The sequence below is a fragment of the Pecten maximus genome, chromosome 1 (assembly GCF_902652985.1).
Source record: "Pecten maximus chromosome 1, xPecMax1.1, whole genome shotgun sequence".
In the NCBI taxonomy this organism is placed as follows: Eukaryota; Metazoa; Mollusca; class Bivalvia; order Pectinida; family Pectinidae; genus Pecten; species Pecten maximus.
Window position 1 is genome coordinate 7,062,353 of NC_047015.1, and position 18,962 is coordinate 7,081,314.

At 34.6% G+C, this 18,962-nt stretch overlaps 1 protein-coding gene across 19 annotated transcripts; it reads right to left on the reverse strand.

The window, feature by feature from the left end:
• Nucleotides 1–997: 997 nt before the first annotated feature.
• On the reverse strand, nucleotides 998–18,179 carry LOC117323555 (growth factor receptor-bound protein 2-like). Of its 19 annotated transcripts, none has more exons than XM_033878985.1 (8): nucleotides 18,067–18,179; nucleotides 12,715–12,824; nucleotides 11,085–11,210; nucleotides 9,386–9,545; nucleotides 8,159–8,188; nucleotides 2,422–6,666; nucleotides 1,898–1,940; nucleotides 998–1,697 (listed from the first exon to the last, which is right to left on the reverse strand). In XM_033878985.1, exons 1-6 carry the CDS (start codon nucleotides 18,142–18,144, stop codon nucleotides 6,499–6,501), a joined length of 672 nt encoding a protein of 223 aa, XP_033734876.1. In that variant the 5' UTR covers nucleotides 18,145–18,179; the 3' UTR covers nucleotides 998–1,697; nucleotides 1,898–1,940; nucleotides 2,422–6,498. The 19 variants fall into 19 exon arrangements, with proteins under 19 accessions (XP_033734876.1, XP_033734848.1, XP_033734786.1 ...); XM_033878957.1 differs by lacking the exon at nucleotides 1,898–1,940 and adding an exon at nucleotides 1,984–2,029 and having other exon boundaries at nucleotides 998–1,741; nucleotides 2,250–6,666; XM_033878895.1 differs by having other exon boundaries at nucleotides 998–1,741; nucleotides 1,857–1,983; nucleotides 2,078–6,666.
• Between the last annotated feature and the right edge of the window lie 783 nt (nucleotides 18,180–18,962).

Sequence of the window (18,962 nt, forward strand, 5' to 3'; positions counted from 1 at the left end):
CACTTCTGGATCTCTAATGAATGTATAAACCAAATTAGAAGGGTGATAGGTGTATTCTTTTGTACTTACAAGCTTTCAAAAAACTTACTCCAAAAACTTTAAAGTGGGTTTTGGTGCCAAAAAAATTAAGTCCACAAAATGGTAAAATGCGAAAAAAATCACATTTTTTTTCTGCATAATTTTGCCATAACATCACTCCTAGACCTCTAATGAATGTATAAACCAACTTACAAGGGCATGAGGTGTATACTTTTGGACTTACAAGCTTTTCAAAAACTTACTCCAAAAACTTTAAAAGTTTTGGGGTGGGACGCCGACGCGGACACCGGGGTGACAGCATTAGCTCTCGGTTACTCGTAACCGGTGAGCTAATAATGTATTTTATGCAAATACATTTTAGAAAAAAAAGTTAGAAAATCAAATTTCATTTCTTTATCAATTGAAAAATGCAACATAAACCCACCAAACAGTATATTTCTATTCCCAGATGTTTGGGAGCACAATATAATGCTACACTGCATATACATGTGTACTCCTATGGTTGAATCCAATTCGACATAATGGAGAAGTAGTGATTTGAAAGTAAAAGTAAAAGAATGTAGAAATAGATCAGTTTCTTGAAATATATTGTACACCAATGTGACCTTTGACATTTAACCTTGTCCGATGACCACAAAAATACAACAAGTGGAGATTTCTGAAGTTGATGTTGTGATACTTGAGTTTAAAGATGAACCAAATCTGTTGTGGAATTCTCAGGATATGTCATTACTTGGGAACAGGATGAACATGGACAACACTATGCCCACCATAAAAGGCGACAATCTATATGTATAAAGGCAATCTTCTTGTGGACCTGTTCTTAAATGAAGCAACATTTAAGAAGAACAAATTAATTATATATACTGCCTTCAGAAATAACATAGTCATCTCTCGTAGTAACATTAGTCTCAGTCTTATGTCAGTGCTTTCATTGAATAAACACTCCATACCTTGATCATATTTGATTATCTTTATTAGAAAAATACATGTTTAAATGATAAGCATAGAAAAACTGAGTAGTATAACATTTGAAATTTCTATTAGAATTAAAAAAAAAAAAAAAAAAAAAAAAAAAATTTAAGTTCAAAATAAACCACAGCATTAAATCTTTGAATACCAATTAATCAACACTTAAAAATTAGTACAATATATCAGAAATCCATAAATAAGTAACCTTCAAGAAAAAATGGCACAAAAACATTATGAATCATGATCCTTTGATGAACTTGTACACAAAATCTGATAATTTGCAGGTAACAGAGCAAAATAAGTCTGACGAAGAACTAATTTGTGCAGTGCAAACCTAACAGTACATTTACTGCATATTTGATAATTTCATGTGGTTTTTCCCAGCTGCACCTAGTTCAGGTATTAAATTTTACAAAATACCTTGTAAACATTCTTCAGTAAACACTTTTATACATTTGTTTGTATATATAATTATTTGCTGTGTATTTTTTGAGCTATACTGCTTTTAAAGACTGAGCATAATGAAATTCAATCCCCCACAAATATAATAAAATATACACTTATCCTCTCCAGAGGTGTTGGTGAGGGACAGCCCCAAACCTTTGGTCCCCTCCTGTCGTACTGGTGGGGGACAGTCCCAAACCTTTGGTCCCCTCCTGTTGTACTGGTGGGGGACAGTCCCAAACCTATAGTCCCCTCCTGTTGTACTGGTGGGGGGACAGTCCCAAACCTATGGTCCCCTCCTGTTGTACTGGTGGGGGACAGTCCCCTCCTGTTGTACTGGTGGGGGAGAGTCCCAAACCTATGGTTCCCTCCTGTTGTACTGGTGGGGGAGAGTCCCAAACCTAGTCCCCTCCTGTTGTACTGGTGGGGGACAGTCCCAAACCTATGGTCCCCTCCTGTTGTACTGGTGGGGGACAGTCCCAAACCTATAGTCCCCTCCTGTTGTACTGGTGGGGGAAAGTCCCAAACCTAGTCCCCTCCTGTTGTACAGTACTGGTGGGGGACAGTCCCAAACCTATAGTCCCCTCCTGTTCTACAGTACTGGTGGGGGACAGTTCCAAACCTATAGTCCCCTCCTGTTCTACTGGTGGGGGACAGTCCCAAACCTATAGTCCCCTCCTGCTGTACTGGTGGGGGACAGTCCCAAACCTATAGTCCCCTCCTGTTGTACTGGTGAGGGACAGTCCCAAACCTAGGGTCCCCTCCTGTTGTACTGGTGAGGGACAGTCCCAAACCTATAGTCCCCTCCTGTTGTACTGGTGGGGGACAGTCCCAAACCTATGGTCCCCTCCTGTTGTACTGGTGGGGGACAGTCCAAAACCTATAGTCCCCTCCTGTTGTACTGGTGAGGGACAGTCACAAACCTATAGTCCCCTCCTGCTGTACTGGTGTGGGACAGTCCCAAACCTCTAGTCCCCTCCTGTTGTACTGGTGAGGGACAGTCCCAAACCTATGGTCCCCTCCTGTTGTACTGGTGAGGGACAGTCTCAAACCTATAGTCCCCTTTCTGGCTGTACTGGTTTGTAAGATTAATATATTTGTGTATTAGAGATTAGATTCGTCTGTTGAAAAGAGTACAAAAAATAGCCAATAAATTGATCAGTCTGAACAGGAATCACCATATACAAAAAGTAAAACATATATATATATCCACACTTGTTTATGAGCAAGACCTATGTATTGGAAAGGCATGAGAGGAGAAAAGCAAGACTGAACAACTGAAGGATCTATTGAAAACACGATAAATGAACATTTATATACATATAATTCTGTGATATATAACTTCAAATATAAACATATCTTCCACCTTCTATAATATATAACTTTCATGGGAACTGAACCATACGATATAGGGAAAATATATTTATTAGGACTTGTACTTGCAACAGTAGTTAAAAAGTATACTGTTTATATAATAAGAATTACATCTTCAACTAAAATTGTAGATTTAGTATTGCCATACTGTCCTCACTCAAACCTCAGGTAAACTTAGCTATCAATGATTACCATGCTCACTCAAACCTCAGGTAAACCTAGTAATCTATGATAACCATGCTCACTCAAACCTCAGGTAAACCTAGTAATCAATGATTACAATGCTCACTCAAACCTCAGGTAAACCTAGTAATCAATGATTACCATGCTCACTCAAACCTCAGGTAAACCTAGTAATCAATTATTACAATGCTCACTCAAACCTCCGGTAAACCTAGTAATCCATGATTACAATGCTCACTCAAACCTCAGGTAAACCTAGTAATCAATGATTACAATGCTCACTCAAACCTCAGGTATACCTAGTAATCAATGATTACAATGCTCACTCAAACCTCAGGTAAACCTAGTAATCAATGATTACAATGCTCACTCAAACCTCAGGTAAACCTAGTAATCTATGATTACCAACAGTAATGAATTATTACTGTGCTCACTTAAACCTCAAAGATTACTTGTTTACATGAACACCTCGATCTTCAGTGGACAGAATAATCAAAAGGCTATTTGGATCACCTTAAGAACTCAACATCTAGCAAAAAGCAACCTCTATGATTACTTTTCTCAGTCAAACTTCAGGTAAACTATTATTACTTCATTCATCTCAATACCTCAACGTCCAGCAAACAAGAGTAATGAAATTCACCTCAACTTTCAGACAGTTGTCAGAAGAAAACATAGCTCGTATAGTGTGTGGAATTAAGAATTTTATACTTATTTTTAAAAGTAGATCAAAGGTCACAGTCAAGGTCAGCAGGTCCACTAATATAGTACCAATGGAAAGTTCATGTCACAAGGAAACGAGATCCTTGAGGGATCTTGGTGCCCACCATGGAATGAAATGAAAGAGTGATCTTTTCTCTTCTTTTCACGTTTTCACTCTTCCTTCAAAAAATTTAATAACATTATATAACACTATATAGCAGGAGCAACCTACAATTGTCAAAATGATGGCCATACTCTTTGTCATCCATTTAGTTCTTTCAATCAGACTTGCATCCACAACTGAAAACCAAAGGGAACCTCAAATTTTAGAAAGACCCATAATGGTAATTTAGTACTTTAAGAAATTATTATAATAATGTAGCTTCAATTGTCAAAATCCAAGATGGCTACCTGTTGGCAACGTTGCTTTCTACTCTATCCCAAAATGCAATATGCACAACTAGGGACCAAGAGGACCCTACATATGAAATTTGAGAAAGATCCATTGATCACTTTTTAAGAAAAAGCGATAACAAGAATTGTTTACAGACGAACCACTGACAGACGGACGTACGGACGGACGGACCATGGACACAGGGTGATTTGAATCATCAGAAGGTGGGCTAAAACATGTTATATAAGCCTCATCTTGTACGGTTAACATACTCTGGCAGAATGTAGTACCAATAGAAAGCTCCTGTTACCAGGAACACACGTGTCAAATAAACACCTAATCTTTATCCTCATAAGGATTGACACAACACGGTTTTAAAACAAGTGCAATCAATGCTCACCAGCAACAGCCATTGCAAAATGCTTGCACTACAATTTCAGTAAGTTATTAGGATATAAATTCTCAATGACAAATTAATACATCTTATTCACAAACATAAGATATTTTAGTGAATTTCATCCAAATTCTACAAGTAATCACAACAAACTAATATTTCCAACACTCACTTTCAATTTCATCAAATCTAGACCCATAGTGATCATATACACCAAATGAGAAGGGTATACAGGTAGCAGTGTACAGTAAAAATGCCCAATTCTGAAAAATTTGGCACATGTTTTAGTTATGTAAACGCTAATTAACCCTACATATTACCTCTAATAAATTATATATATTTGTAATCTGTACAACATTTGCAATTTTAATACAGCTCTGAAGGATAAGTAAAGTTATTTTTTCTAAGATTTTTAGAGATGTGAATACCATGGTAACAACTTAAAAATTGAAAAATATTATAATGATATTTGACCCAAAATGACACAATTCTCTACACAATTTTTTTTCTGAATCCTATATGAAATTAAATATCTCTATCCAAAGACAGAATTAATCTTGTTTTGACATATGTTGTACATTAAGTTTACCCGCTATCTTTATACCTTTACTGTTGGCTTCCATTTTTTGCTGTAGGCAAAACTACATTTCCTGTGTAAACACACTTTCGAAAAAATCGGAAATTTAAAATCTGGAACCGAATTATTTATTTTAGTTTTAACAAATGTGAAGTCTGTATGTACTACTTCATACTGAATATACCAATTATAGTGTACATTTATTTTTTTCATTTTTTATTTTTCATAATACAGGAGTTATTTGCTTAACAAGAAAATCGCCCATGGTCAGGCTGTCCTACTGTAGTATGCTACCACCATGTAAACTTATGGGCTTCACACATTTGAAAAACTTTTAACTGAGTTGTGATGCAAAAAAAAAAAAAAAAAGTACAAAACAAGGTACATTATGAAAAAAATTATAGAATATTTCCACCCAAAAAACTTTACAAGTTATGGTGTGGGATGCTGGGATGACAGCATTAGCTTACTTGTTGCTAAAAACTTTAACCTTGTGGTCTTTGGACAATGCCGACTGTATAGCAATAACTCCCCTGGACTGTCCTGGCAAGCTAGAAATCACATTCAGCATCTGGAACCTACCATTGAGTACCCTTAGATATATCATTCATCTAACCTATCTATAATTACTTCTATACAGATCTTCAACATTCTCCCTAACGAGGTGCGGATATCCTAACCTCTTCCCACTCCACTTTGTTGAAGTAAGCTAAACATTGATTTTTATGAGCCTAGCTTATTGAGGCCCCCAAGTGCAGATAGCAATTTTTGAATAAAGGGAGATAAATGATACTGGTCATATATCCCATCCTGTATGACAACAAGGAGCCATAGTCACATACATGTACATATAATGTACAGCCATACATTGGATAATAAATTTCTATTTGTTTCCATTAAACAAAATTCCATATATAAAGCCAATACCACAGATTCTTTATCATTTTGGTAAGAAAGGTAACTTTTAAACTGCATACACTTTCATGAAACACAACATGCAATGAATTAAGATTTCAATCACTACAATAACAGCTTTCATTGAATATTCTGATGATTTATGCTTAAAAAAACAAGTCATTCATTTTCAGAAATAGCAATTATATAATGTTTACATGAAATAATTTAAATATGCTTGCTGACATGGATACAATAAATAGAGTTAAAACATTGATTCATAAAAACATATACATTATATCTTTAAATCCTAGGTCATTACTTGGGATCTGCCATTCAATAGTCACATGGTCATGTGACTGACAATGTATCCATAGCAACATGTTGGATTCATGGCAATGATACATTGTCAATGGTACTGACATGTGATATTCTTAACTCAGCAAATCTTAACCTTCTTTCAAAAATGTTGTCTTTGAATTACTACACTTACTACAAACAATTAAAATCACAATGCTTTTTGTTTTACTTTTGTTTGACATAATTGATGGGGAAGAGTCCTGTTTCCCCTGTTCTCATATTTTTCCCTCTCCACCATGAGTCAATTTCTTTCTCCAGCACTTCAATTATATCTCCCTTAGAAAACGGCAACTCCTCATCGTCATCTGGTTTGAAATCGTACATACAGGTAACCTGTAAACAAAATCCATTAACCAATTAATATTTTCCCTCAATGAAGCCAATTTTTATTTTGTAAACATGTTTCTGACTTCAAATACTTTTTGTTGTTCCACTTGTATTGCTAAATTCCACAAGGAATTCATGAAACGGGAATGCATTTTTCACACTCAGAGTTTAAAATACACTTGAAAAATAGCATAACTATGAAAATTGCTTGTTCCTTAAAAGAATATCCTGTGAAAAACAAAATTAAATGGCAAAGGCAACAAGAGATCCCAGACAGATCTTGGCTCACACTACTGAATGACCTTTATTGGTTCTTTGTATGATTGATCTTTTCCCTTCTACCTGTTTTCTTCTTAATATATATGTTTGATAACAATGGGATATGTATATGTAATCTAAAAAACCAGAGATCTCAGAAGGACCTTGATGCCCACCATTAAATAATCTTAATTTAGTCTATGTAAGACTGATCTTTTCTCTTCTGTTTTCATAATCATTTGAAAAAGATCCATAACTTTCTCAGAAATTTCAACTGTTGAAATTTCAAATGTTAGCCTCTATGTCATTTGGTCTTCTGATCAGTCTCAAAATTCAATATGCACATCTAGAGACCAAGGCAAGGGGCACCAACATCAATTTGAGAAAGATCCATAAAAACATGTTAGCCATCACAAACTTAAAACATTCACTAGAGATCCCTTTGAATCCTTAGAAGTGTAACTTACATGAATGGACACAACCAGGAACAAAGAAGAACCCTTCCAGTACACCAGAAACAACTGTTACAATAACAATATTTAACTGTCAAAAGTAAAGATGGCCACCTGTTGGTCAATGTGTTTTCCGGATCAGATTCAGAATTAAACAAGTACAACTAGCTATTGTATGCAGGGAACCTCCATACGGCAATATCTTTCCAGTGTTTCTCTAACAAGAGATCTTGAGAATCTTGGCACCCACCAATGAATGATCTTTATCAGTCCTATGAAAGCCTGATCTTTTTTCTACTTTCCCCTTTTCCTCTTAAACAATGGATAACATGGAGAACCTACATAGGAAGTTAAGAAAGATTTAAGAACTCTGAGATATATTAATGACAAATTTTAACTTTCAAAATCCAAGACAGCTGCCTATCGGCCATTTTGATTTTACATATCCAACTAAAAGTTAAATGGAAACATCTAAGGACCAACAAGAACTTGGGTATCAGGGTTAGATAGCAGTAACAACACTTCTACTGTCAAAATAGCTGCACGTCAGTGCGGTGACTCAAAATTACATGGGCACAAATAAGGACCAAGGGGAACCTATACATACAAAGTTATAATCCTTTAGGGGATACAGTGGGAAGACACAACCAGATGTGAATATGTAATACCTGGGAGAACAGAGACAAACGTCAAGGATATTAACAGTGGCATTTCATTAAGGGATGTATTAGTGATCATTCTGTCAAGTGGTGTGTTATAATTAGTGATTATTATATGTAGGAAATCACCTGTTCTAGCTTTTGTTCGTGAGCGCCTTCCTGTAAAATGAAAAACAAAAACAAAAATAGAAACAATTTCATCAAAGACAAATGATATATTTTTTCCGGTTATAAATATGTTTGTTCAAATTCAAAAGTTTATCTGAAATACTGAACTGCTAATTGGCAATTATTAAGTGGTAGTGTTCGTTATGTGTAGTAGACAGGTGTAATAGTAATCATTAAGTGTAATAGACAGGTGTCATAGTCATCATTATGTGTAGTAGACAGGTGTAATAGATCATTATGTGTAGTAGACAGGTGTAATAGTAATCATTATGTGTAATAGACAGGTGTAATAGTAATCATTATGTGTAGTAGACAGGTGTAATAGTAATCATTATGTGTAATAGACAGGTGTAATAGTAATCGTTATGTGTAATAGACAGGTGTAATAGTAATCATTATGTGTAGTAGACAGGTGTAATAGTAATCGTTATGTGTAATAGACAGGTGTAATAGATCATTATGTGTAGTAGACAGGTGTAATAGTAATCATTATGTGTAATAGTAATCATTATGTGTAATAGACAGGTGTAATAGTAATAATTATGTGTAGTAGACAGGTGTAATAGTAATCGTTATGTGTAATAGACACGTGTAATAGTAATCATTATGTGTAGAAGATAGTGTAATAGTAATCATTATGTGTAGTAGACAGGTGTAATAGTAATCGTTATGTGTAATAGACAGGTGTAATAGTAATCATTAAGTGTAATAGACAGGTGTAATAGTAATCATTATGTGTAGTAGACAGGTGTAATAGTAATCATTATGTGTAATAGTAATCATTATGTGTAGTAGACAGGTGTAATAGTAATCATTATGTGTAATAGACAGGTGTAATAGTAATCATTATGTGTAGTAGACAGGTGTAATAGTAATCGTTATGTGTAATAGACAGGTGTAATAGTAATCATTATGTGTAATAGACAGGTGTAATAGTAATCGTTATGTGTAGTAGAGTAATTTATCTGTGTTTTATGCTGTTGTTTTGTTGTTGTTGTTCAGCACCTTCCTATAGAAATAATATAACAGCTTTATAAAAGGTAATTGTTTTAAAATTAGGTAAGAACTTTATTCAGTGGTTATCAATTTAATCTTCTGAAGTTCTCTTGTATAAGGAATTGTTAATATGTATTTAATTAGTTGAATTTTAGAAATAGTGGCAATATTTTAAAGAATTTTGGTATATACCTTTGGTTTGCCTCTTAACAGAATAGTTTCTGTGCGGCTAACTGAGGACAATTGATGGTGCTCTATAAGGCTGTTGATGGAGGGGAACTTCTTAACCCACAAAAAGAATTTACCAGATCCATCTCGTAAAATTTTGAAGTGCTGTACTGCACCTTGAAATCTGAAATAATCAAAGGGCCAAAGGCCCGGAGAAACGTCAGGGTCGGAGGTAATCAAAGGGCCAAAGGCCCGGAGAAACGTCAGGGTCGGAGGTAATCAAAGGGCCAAAGGCCCCGAGAAACGTCAGGGTCTGAAATAATCAAAGGGCCAAAGGCCCCGAGAAACGTCAGGGTCTGAGGTAATCAAAGGGCCAAAGGCCCTGAGAAACGTCAGGGTCGGAGGTAATAAATAAGAAATTCAAAATTGGATTTTATAGTCAGGCAGCTATATTTGCATCAGATGAAAAGTCTTAATCTGGTTATTCCTATTCTATATATATTCAAGAAAACATATATAACATATGTATCTGCTGACAACTTTTCCAATAGCTGCATGCATATGAGTACAGTCCCTGACCTATTTCTTTAATGTTTTGATGGGAGACCATTGATATACTTCTGAATCAGTAAAGCTGCTTGTAATCTTTTTAAAAAAATCAACTGAGGGACAAATCGGTCTATCAACAGTTACATGTACAACCAGAGATAAAATCCAAGATGTACACAGCATAAGTTTTTTTTAATTTATATTATAAGATGTAAATTAGGCCTAGCAAACATCTATTTTATGACCCCTAGTAACATCGAAAGTGCAAATATTTTACCTCCGATAGAAAACTGGTCGCGCTGTCCGACGAGACATATATAGGTCTACAGTTTTGACAAACAAGGAGACAATACATCAGTCACGGATCATAATAAATCGTTAGATTCTTTTCAAATAAACAAATGAGTATCTTATTTAATAAAATCCTCATGAAAAACGGCAGTGTAGTGTGTTACAACTTGCCTTCAATTCCTATTGATATTTCTTGTGTATTCTAGCAAGAAACAAATAAATATGAAACTGCAAACGGTCGCTGGTTTAGTTAAAGGTAAAGCTATTGATAGAATCGTAAACATTTGACTACGTAAACACGGTTGGCTTTAGGCTTATATGAAATGTTCCCTCATATGAACTCAGGGTGAACATATGAGCCTAAGACATATCATGGATAGTTTCTCTGTGGATGGAGGTTAATCTCCATGACGATCAAACTGATTTTTTTTACTTTCGTTTTCAAGGCAGGATTGAGACAGAACTACGTAATCCTATGTCCATTAAAATTGCATATACCGGGTACTGGTCAGGAAAATGTTTATACTTATAATCTAAATATAGTCTAGAACACCAAACATTCATATTTCATTTTAAAAAATTGCAGTAAACACGGGAACCATCAGTTAAATCGTGTCAATAATTGCTGTTAAAATAGGAACTATATATATTAGGCTGCGGATGTATATCATTTGTAATACAGAAAAGAGAAGTTGTTAGCCGGAAGCAAAAGTGTGACTAACAAAATTTTCCCACCACGACTATAACGGCAGGTGGCAAAGGCATCCTGACGTTAATTAAAGATTGCATTGTTGTGTTAGATGATCAGATCATATTTGTACTGCAAAAAATGTTGATAATTACATGATGATATCTATAACATTAAATATAGAGTTTTTATTACCTTACTGAGAGAGAATAATCTCCTGGAGAACTTTCACTATCCCGTAAGAGGAAAGATCCATCAGGTTGATTACCCCGCAAAAGTAAACTTACTGCTTGCTCTCTTGAAATTCTTCCTGCATACCAACTGGCATAAGAAGCAAAATAAAATGTTTTGTAATACATAGTAATAATGTCAGCATTATACACTCAGCACAAGTATCTAAAGCATATGTAGTATAACATATATCCTTGGGAAATGAAAAACATTCATGGAGGTCATGGATGTTTCGTTTCTGTTCTGATCTCAACTTAAAGTTTTAGTAGCATTTAAGACAAGGGGACAGTAAGGTAAGACGATATAACCCACCTTTAAATCTACAGAAAGGTCATTACAATAATATAAGTCATCTTTAAATCTACAGAAAGGTCATTACAATAATATAAGTCACCTTTAAATCTACAGAAAGGTCATTACAATAATATAAGTCATCTTTAAATCTACAGAAAGTTCATTTCAATAATATAACTCATCTTTACATTTACAGAAAGGTCATTACAATAATATAATTGATCTTCAAATCTACAAAAATGCCATTACATCAAAATAACTCATTTCCAAATCACTTATCTTCAAATCTACAGAAACTTCATTTCAACTATTCACGAGATTCATAGGGTCTGCATCGTTCATCTGGATAGTTCAGTGATTATGGTAATTCACTCAAACTTATATTACAAATACTTTTTAATTTTTGAATCTGCCATTTAGTACCATGTATTGCAGACAACACTTTCCTTTAACTAACATTTAGCTTTCTGGTTCCAAACAAGCTTTTAAGCAATTTAAGTTGAAAAAACACTCAATATTAATAACCAATTGACTCTGTTATAGAGCCCTGCCCCTACTTAGTGGTACAAATGTGAAGGAACCCATGTAACTCTACACTGAATGCTTAGTGGTACAAATGTGAAGGAACCCATGTAACTCTACACTGAATGCTTATAGTGGTACAAATGTGAAGGAACCCATGCTCCAAGGTAAGAAGTGACAAATAGTGAAGGAGGTCAAACCTGATTTTTTTTTCTTTGATGAAGCTGTAGGTCAAGAGTCAAATCAAAATGTAGGTCATAATGACCTACTTTAGCACATGACAGAGCATCACCTTGCATTGGTGATCCCATAATTAGTAGTGCAGGAGATAGAACCGATGAAATTGTTTTCTTTGATATAGATCACAGGTCAAAATATAGGTCAGAGTGACCTTCTTTTAGTACATGACACAGTTTCTTATCTATGTGAATATAGCCCCAACTACCAAAGTATGAAGTTTCAATGACAAGCAGTGTAAGAGTTATTGCCCGGACAATATTTTTCTTTGATGTAGGTCAAAGTTAAAATGTAGGTCAGAATGACCTTTAAATTCATGATATACTACCCCCTCAACTAGGTCATTAGGTGAACCCATGGCTCAAGAATGAAGTTCTAGTGTTAAGTAGCTGGCTGATTGACCTAGATAAGATAATAAGCAGAAAGATGGAAGGCTGACTTTAGATTTGTTTAAAATCCAATGTATCCTAAAGTAAACATTAGGTGAAAGGATAAATCACACGCTTTGCTGTAGATTTTAAAATTACAACAATTAACTCACTCATTTGGCTCCATTTTAATATAGGTCTTTGGAACATATCCTTTTCCTTGTTCTGGGTTCTTAATTCTTACAGCACTCCACCAATTTTCATCGCAATGTGTGTCCATTATCTACATATTACAAAGACAAGACATTAATTTGATATTAACAATATATATATTTATATAGGTGTATTTGACAAGTAACAATGACATAAAACAATATGCTAGAATGTACAATAAAACAATAGCAATAAATGATTGTGACGCTTATTAAGGACTGCCATCCCAAAATGCTTATATATGTACTAATTCAGAAACATATATATCTGGATACAGAATCTCAATGCAAAATTAATGCATCTTATACACTAGCACTTAGATATACCTGTGGAGTTGAATCAGATTATCAGTTTGAAAATAATCTTAGTAAAATGTCGATGCATGTTTATATATATTGTAAGCAAGGACTTCATAAGATCATGTTGTCACCACCGTATGACTATGATTTACTCATGAAGAAAGCAATTGGAGTAAAGACTTAATTCAATGTGTATGACCTGTACATTATGTCAGCCTGTTAATTCAATGTGTATGACCTGTACATTATATATGTCAGCCTGTTAATTCAATGTGTATGACCTGTACATTATATATGTCAGCCTGTTAATTCAATGTGTATGACCTGTACATTATATATGTCAGCCTGTTAATTCAATGTGTATGACCTGTACATTATATATGTCAGCCTGTTAATTTAATGTGTATGACCTGTACATTATGTCAGCCTGTTAATTCAATGTGTATGACCTGTACATTATATATGTCAGCCTGTTAATTCAATGTGTATGACCTGTACATTATGTCAGCCTGTTAATTCAATGTGTATGACCTGTAAATTATGTCAGCCTGTTAATTCAATGTGTATGACCTGTACATTATATGTCAGCTGTTAATTCATGTGTATGACCTGTAAATTATATATGTCGCCTGTTAATTTCAATTTGTATGACCGTGTACATATATATGTCAGCCCTGTTATTTAATGTGGTATGACCTGTACATTATATCAGCCTGTTAATCAATGTGTATGACCTGTACATTATATATGTCAGCCTGTTAATTCAATGTGTATGACCTGTACATTATATATGTCAGCCTGTTAATTCAATGTGTATGACCTGTACATTATATCAGCCTGTTAATTCAATGTGTATGACCTGTACATTATGTCAGCCTGTTAATTCAATGTGTATGACCTGTACATTATGTCAGCCTGTTAATTCAATGTGTATGACCTGTACAGTATGTATATATATATATGTCAGCCTGTTAATTCAATGTGTATGACCTGTACATTATGTCAGCTTGTTAATTCAATGTGTATGACCTGTACATTATATCAGCCTGTTAATTCAATGTGTATGACCTGTACATTATATATGTCAGCCTGTTAATTTAATGTGTATGACCTGTACATTATATATGTCAGCCTGTTAATTCAATGTGTATGACCTGTACATTATATCAGCCTGTTAATTCAATGTGTATGACCTGTACATTATATATGTCAGCCTGTTAATTCAATGTGTATGACCTGTACATTATGTCAGCCTGTTAATTCAATGTGTATGACCTGTACATTATATATGTCAGCCTGTTAATTCAATGTGTATGACCTGTACATTATATATGTCAGCCTGTTAATTCAATGTGTATGACCTGTACATTATGTCAGCCTGTTAATTCAATGTGTATGACCTGTACATTATGTCAGCCTGTTAATTTAATGTGTATGACCTGTACATTATGTCAGCCTGTTAATTTAATGTGTATGACCTGTACATTATGTCAGCCTGTTAATTCAATGTGTATGACCTCTATATTATGTAAGCCTGTTAAATTAATGTGCATGACCTTTATATCATGTCAGCCTGTTAAATTAATGTGTATGACCTCTATATTTTGTCAAACACTTTGTGTGCTCTCTTGTGTGTAAGGCCAGTGTAGAGGATGTCAAACGCTTTCTACTAAGATGTGCTGTCTTGTGTATCAGGTCGAGTCGATCGCTATATAAGGACATAAACATAGATTTACGTCACCGGCCTGTTATCCATAATGCATTGCGAGGTTCGACCAATCGACTAAATAAGATGTGATCATATGATCTGTTTTACTACGTGTTTACTATATGAAAAACATGTGTTGCGTGCATAAATATGTTTTTTGGCTCTGGCTAATTCATTTATGTAATTTATTGTTCAATATTTTGTATCATTAAAGTTTACAAGATTTTAAACAATTCCACCTTTGGAATTACACGTTTTTAGAAAAGACTGAGAAAATAAAGCACCGAAATCGTTATCAATAATGTATTCACATACATGTACATGTATTTTTTGTACTAGGACAAGTGTCAATCCATGCGTGTATCGTGCAAACACGCTTAACACACATATCACAAGAATTAAGCAGTTCTCGTTTTACAATTAACACCCGAGTTACAGCTAGAAATTGGCCGTATATAAATTGAAGTGACATGACATTTTGAAGTGAGGGAATCCCACCCAAGAACAGAAGCTATCAGTTACAATAGATAGCCTAGTAAGTACATGTATTATGTATATAGAGGATCTTACATGAATGGCTATGTCACATGGAATTTATTAAACTCGTTCAATAATTTGACATGCAATGGGCCTTTAGGTGTTTCTAATAGAAAAAATTAAGTCGATTGATAGTAACATTGAAATATGTCAACAACTCACAACTTTTAAATGTGAAAGCGTTAAACCATTGGCCTTTTGAATCAAATATTCCTTAAATCAAAGTAAGAAAAATCCCCGTAACTGAGAATGATACAGTGAATTTAGAGAAAGATATCAAACCGTACGAAAATGGAATTGATTGCGATGATTGACGAGAGCATATGTGAAAGTGATGCCTGAAAGTGTAAAAGATGAATGGGTGACAAGAATGAAAGTGGAGAAAATTAAAACAGCTAGCAAAACAATATTACTGCAATTTTTGACCAGTGTTCAGGAACTAGTAAATGAACAAATTGACTGAATTTGTATACCAGTTTTTGTGTCTTTGTTTACATCTAAGTTACAATTTCCAAAGGTAGAATCTTGCATTTACGTGTATACTTAACATTTCAACAATTTATACCGGTTAATAAGCCATATTCTTTTACCCACGGCAGTTTTTGCAACATTATTGACAAATCATTATCTAATGAATGAAACTGGTGACTGGTGCGTAGTAATTGTGTAGTAAAACAGATCATGTGATCACATCTTATTTAGTCGATTAGTCGAACCTCGCAATGCATTATGGATAACAGGCCGGTGACGTAAATCTGTGTTTATGTCCTTATATAGCGATCGACTCGACCTGTGTATAAGGCCAGTGTAGAGGATGTCAAACGCTTTCTACTAAGATGTGCTCTCTTGTGTATAAGGCCAGTGTAGAGGATGTCAAACGCTTTCTACTAAGATGTGCTGTCTTGTATATAAGGCCAGTGTAGAGGATATCAAACACTTCCTACTAAGATGTGCTGTCTTCTATATAAGGCCAGTGTAGAGGATGTCAAACACTTCCTACTAAGGTGTGCTGTCTTGTATATAAGGCCAGTGTAGAGGATGTCAAACGCTTTCTACTAAGATGTGCTGTCTTGTGTGTAAGGCCAGTGTAGAGGATGTCAAACACTTTCTACTACTGTGTCTTGTGTATATGGCCGGTGTACAGGATATCAAACACTTCCTACTAAGGTGTGCTGTCTTGGAGACGATAACACATTCTATATTGAGTCTATCCAGCAGATAATAAGCGAAAACAGAGATGATGTTGTTGCCTAGATGTTTAAAAGGTGATTATTTTTATCCCTTGATTAGTGAAAATCTCATTTCTCCTTTACTTCAAACCCTGTGTGTGTGTATATCTCACTTAAAATAGGCTGAGGAAGAAGACTTGAAGGTGTCATAGAATTTCATGAAATCTTTTCAAGTCGGCTTACCAGAAACAATTTGATCAGGATTTCAAAATTGTTGTTAAACTGCAGTTAGCCTTATCACATTTTTAATAACTTAAATAAGTTACTGTTAATCATTAACGCTTCTCTGCCAATCACCATCCAAGATATCAAAATGGCTACAAGGATTGAGCAACTTTCCAGAAATCTGTGCTTCATCTGATGTCTGTTACTCAAAATCACAGTTGGAAAAAGAACTTGACTTGTTTATGGCTGCACTTCATATAGGGTGTGAAACATATGCTACGTAAGCCATAATAAGTTCCAACCCTCGGCTTACTGATCCACTGTTCTACCGATCACAACTGAGCTGAAGAGAAATTCTCCCCGACATGGAAGTACAAGATGACTATCACTTTATATGGTTACTATTTACAATTAAAACCCAGAATTATGAGTTTCCAGTATACTGACCACATTTAAGTTGAGATCTAGGCCATTTATACTAGTATACTCCATTATACTCCCTTGCCCTGTTTTGTTTCTTGTATTGATTTTATTTTTTCAAATATAATTGTATAGGAACATATGAACAACTTACACTGCATAACCCTACTCCTATAACATAAGAGGCCACTGGTCGGCTCTTTTTCTATTGGATATGATTTTGCCGACTGCGTCAGCGCCTGTCAATAGTATCTCGGAGTGTAAAACCTCTAACATTGTTGGAGTATGCATAACCCCACCTTACTGTATATTCAAAACAGCACATATAAAAATAACATTTTTTTTTATTATCCTATCCTTTGGTAGTATGCCAGCCACATTACAAACAATTTCTTTTGTTAACTTATGATATGTTATAAAGTTACTATGCATTCTTTTACGTATAAGTTTACATTGGTGTTAGATAGCGTCTGTCAAACGCTTCTTGTCGTTAACATTGTTGGGAGTACACGTACAGAAGTAGATTCCTACCATGCCACACGAGATTGATATTCTAGTTACTCTACTATATAAACTGATGATACCAGAGACATATAAAGAAATGGTAGGATATATGGGAGGAAACGTGTAGGATATGGGAAGAAACTGGTAGGATATTGAAAGTAACTGGTAGGATATTGGAAAAAAACTGGTCTCTGATGATACTAACCACAAACAATATCATTAGATAAGTAAAACTGTAAGTAATAACGATATAAATGTCTACACTCATAACAACATTTAACATGGTGTATTAAGTATGTCTATAAAGTAAATGTTGCATATCCCTTTGAAGTGTGTTCCAGGAAGTCAGACTGTTTGACAGCTCGACATAGCCTTGCAGACGTGATGGGAATATTGTCATACTGAACTGAAAAATCGTAAATACGAAACATTTTTAAAATGTGTTCTTACACAAAGCCTGTCTCCTTTTTCGAACGCCAATTCATCATCTTTAGTTGGTTTGAAATCATGGAGTGCCCGAGCTTCCATCTTGGAAATAAAAAAAACCCCATTAACTAAGGGGGAATAACCTGTGCCAGTATATGCATGAGCATGTCATACTAGTTAAATACTACCTAGTCAAAGACACTATTTATCGACTTTATTAGCCTGATTCGATTTTTCTGACTTATTTCTTTTAACCCTCTTTAGGGCGCTAGCAATAGACGTTTTGCATAATGTGGCCTCAGACCACAATTAATTTCCCTCTATTTAAGCGTTGATGTCATTTTTTTTAAAGTTTCATCGGGGTATGAAAAAAATTTTGGTTGCAAACTGTATGAATCCGCGTCCGCCTAGCGGATTCTTACAGAAGTTTGCAAACAAATTTTTTTCATACCCCTATGAAACTAAAAAATAATTGACATCAATGCTTATAATTAATTTTTGAAAATGATTTTCTAATTTAAAACATGTTTTATGTACAATTTTACTGGTTTTAAATGGGATTCTTTTTCTCAAATCAATACGCAGCGTCAATTGTCGTATTGTGACGTCACATTTTTTGCGCCATTCTCGGAACTTTTTTCATTTAAAGTGGTATAATTAATTTTTCTTTGTTTTCATGGTAAATACTCAAATGTGATTCTCAAATGTGATTCTTCCATGAAAGAAATTCCGAGAATGGCGCGAAAAATGTGACGTCACAATACGACAATTGACGCTGCGTATTGATTTGAGAAAAAGAATCCCATTTAAAACCAGTAAAATTGTACATAAAACATGTTTTAAATTAGAAAATCATTTTCAAAAATTAATTATAAGCGTTGATGTCATTTTTTTTAGTTTCATCAGGGTATGAAACAAAT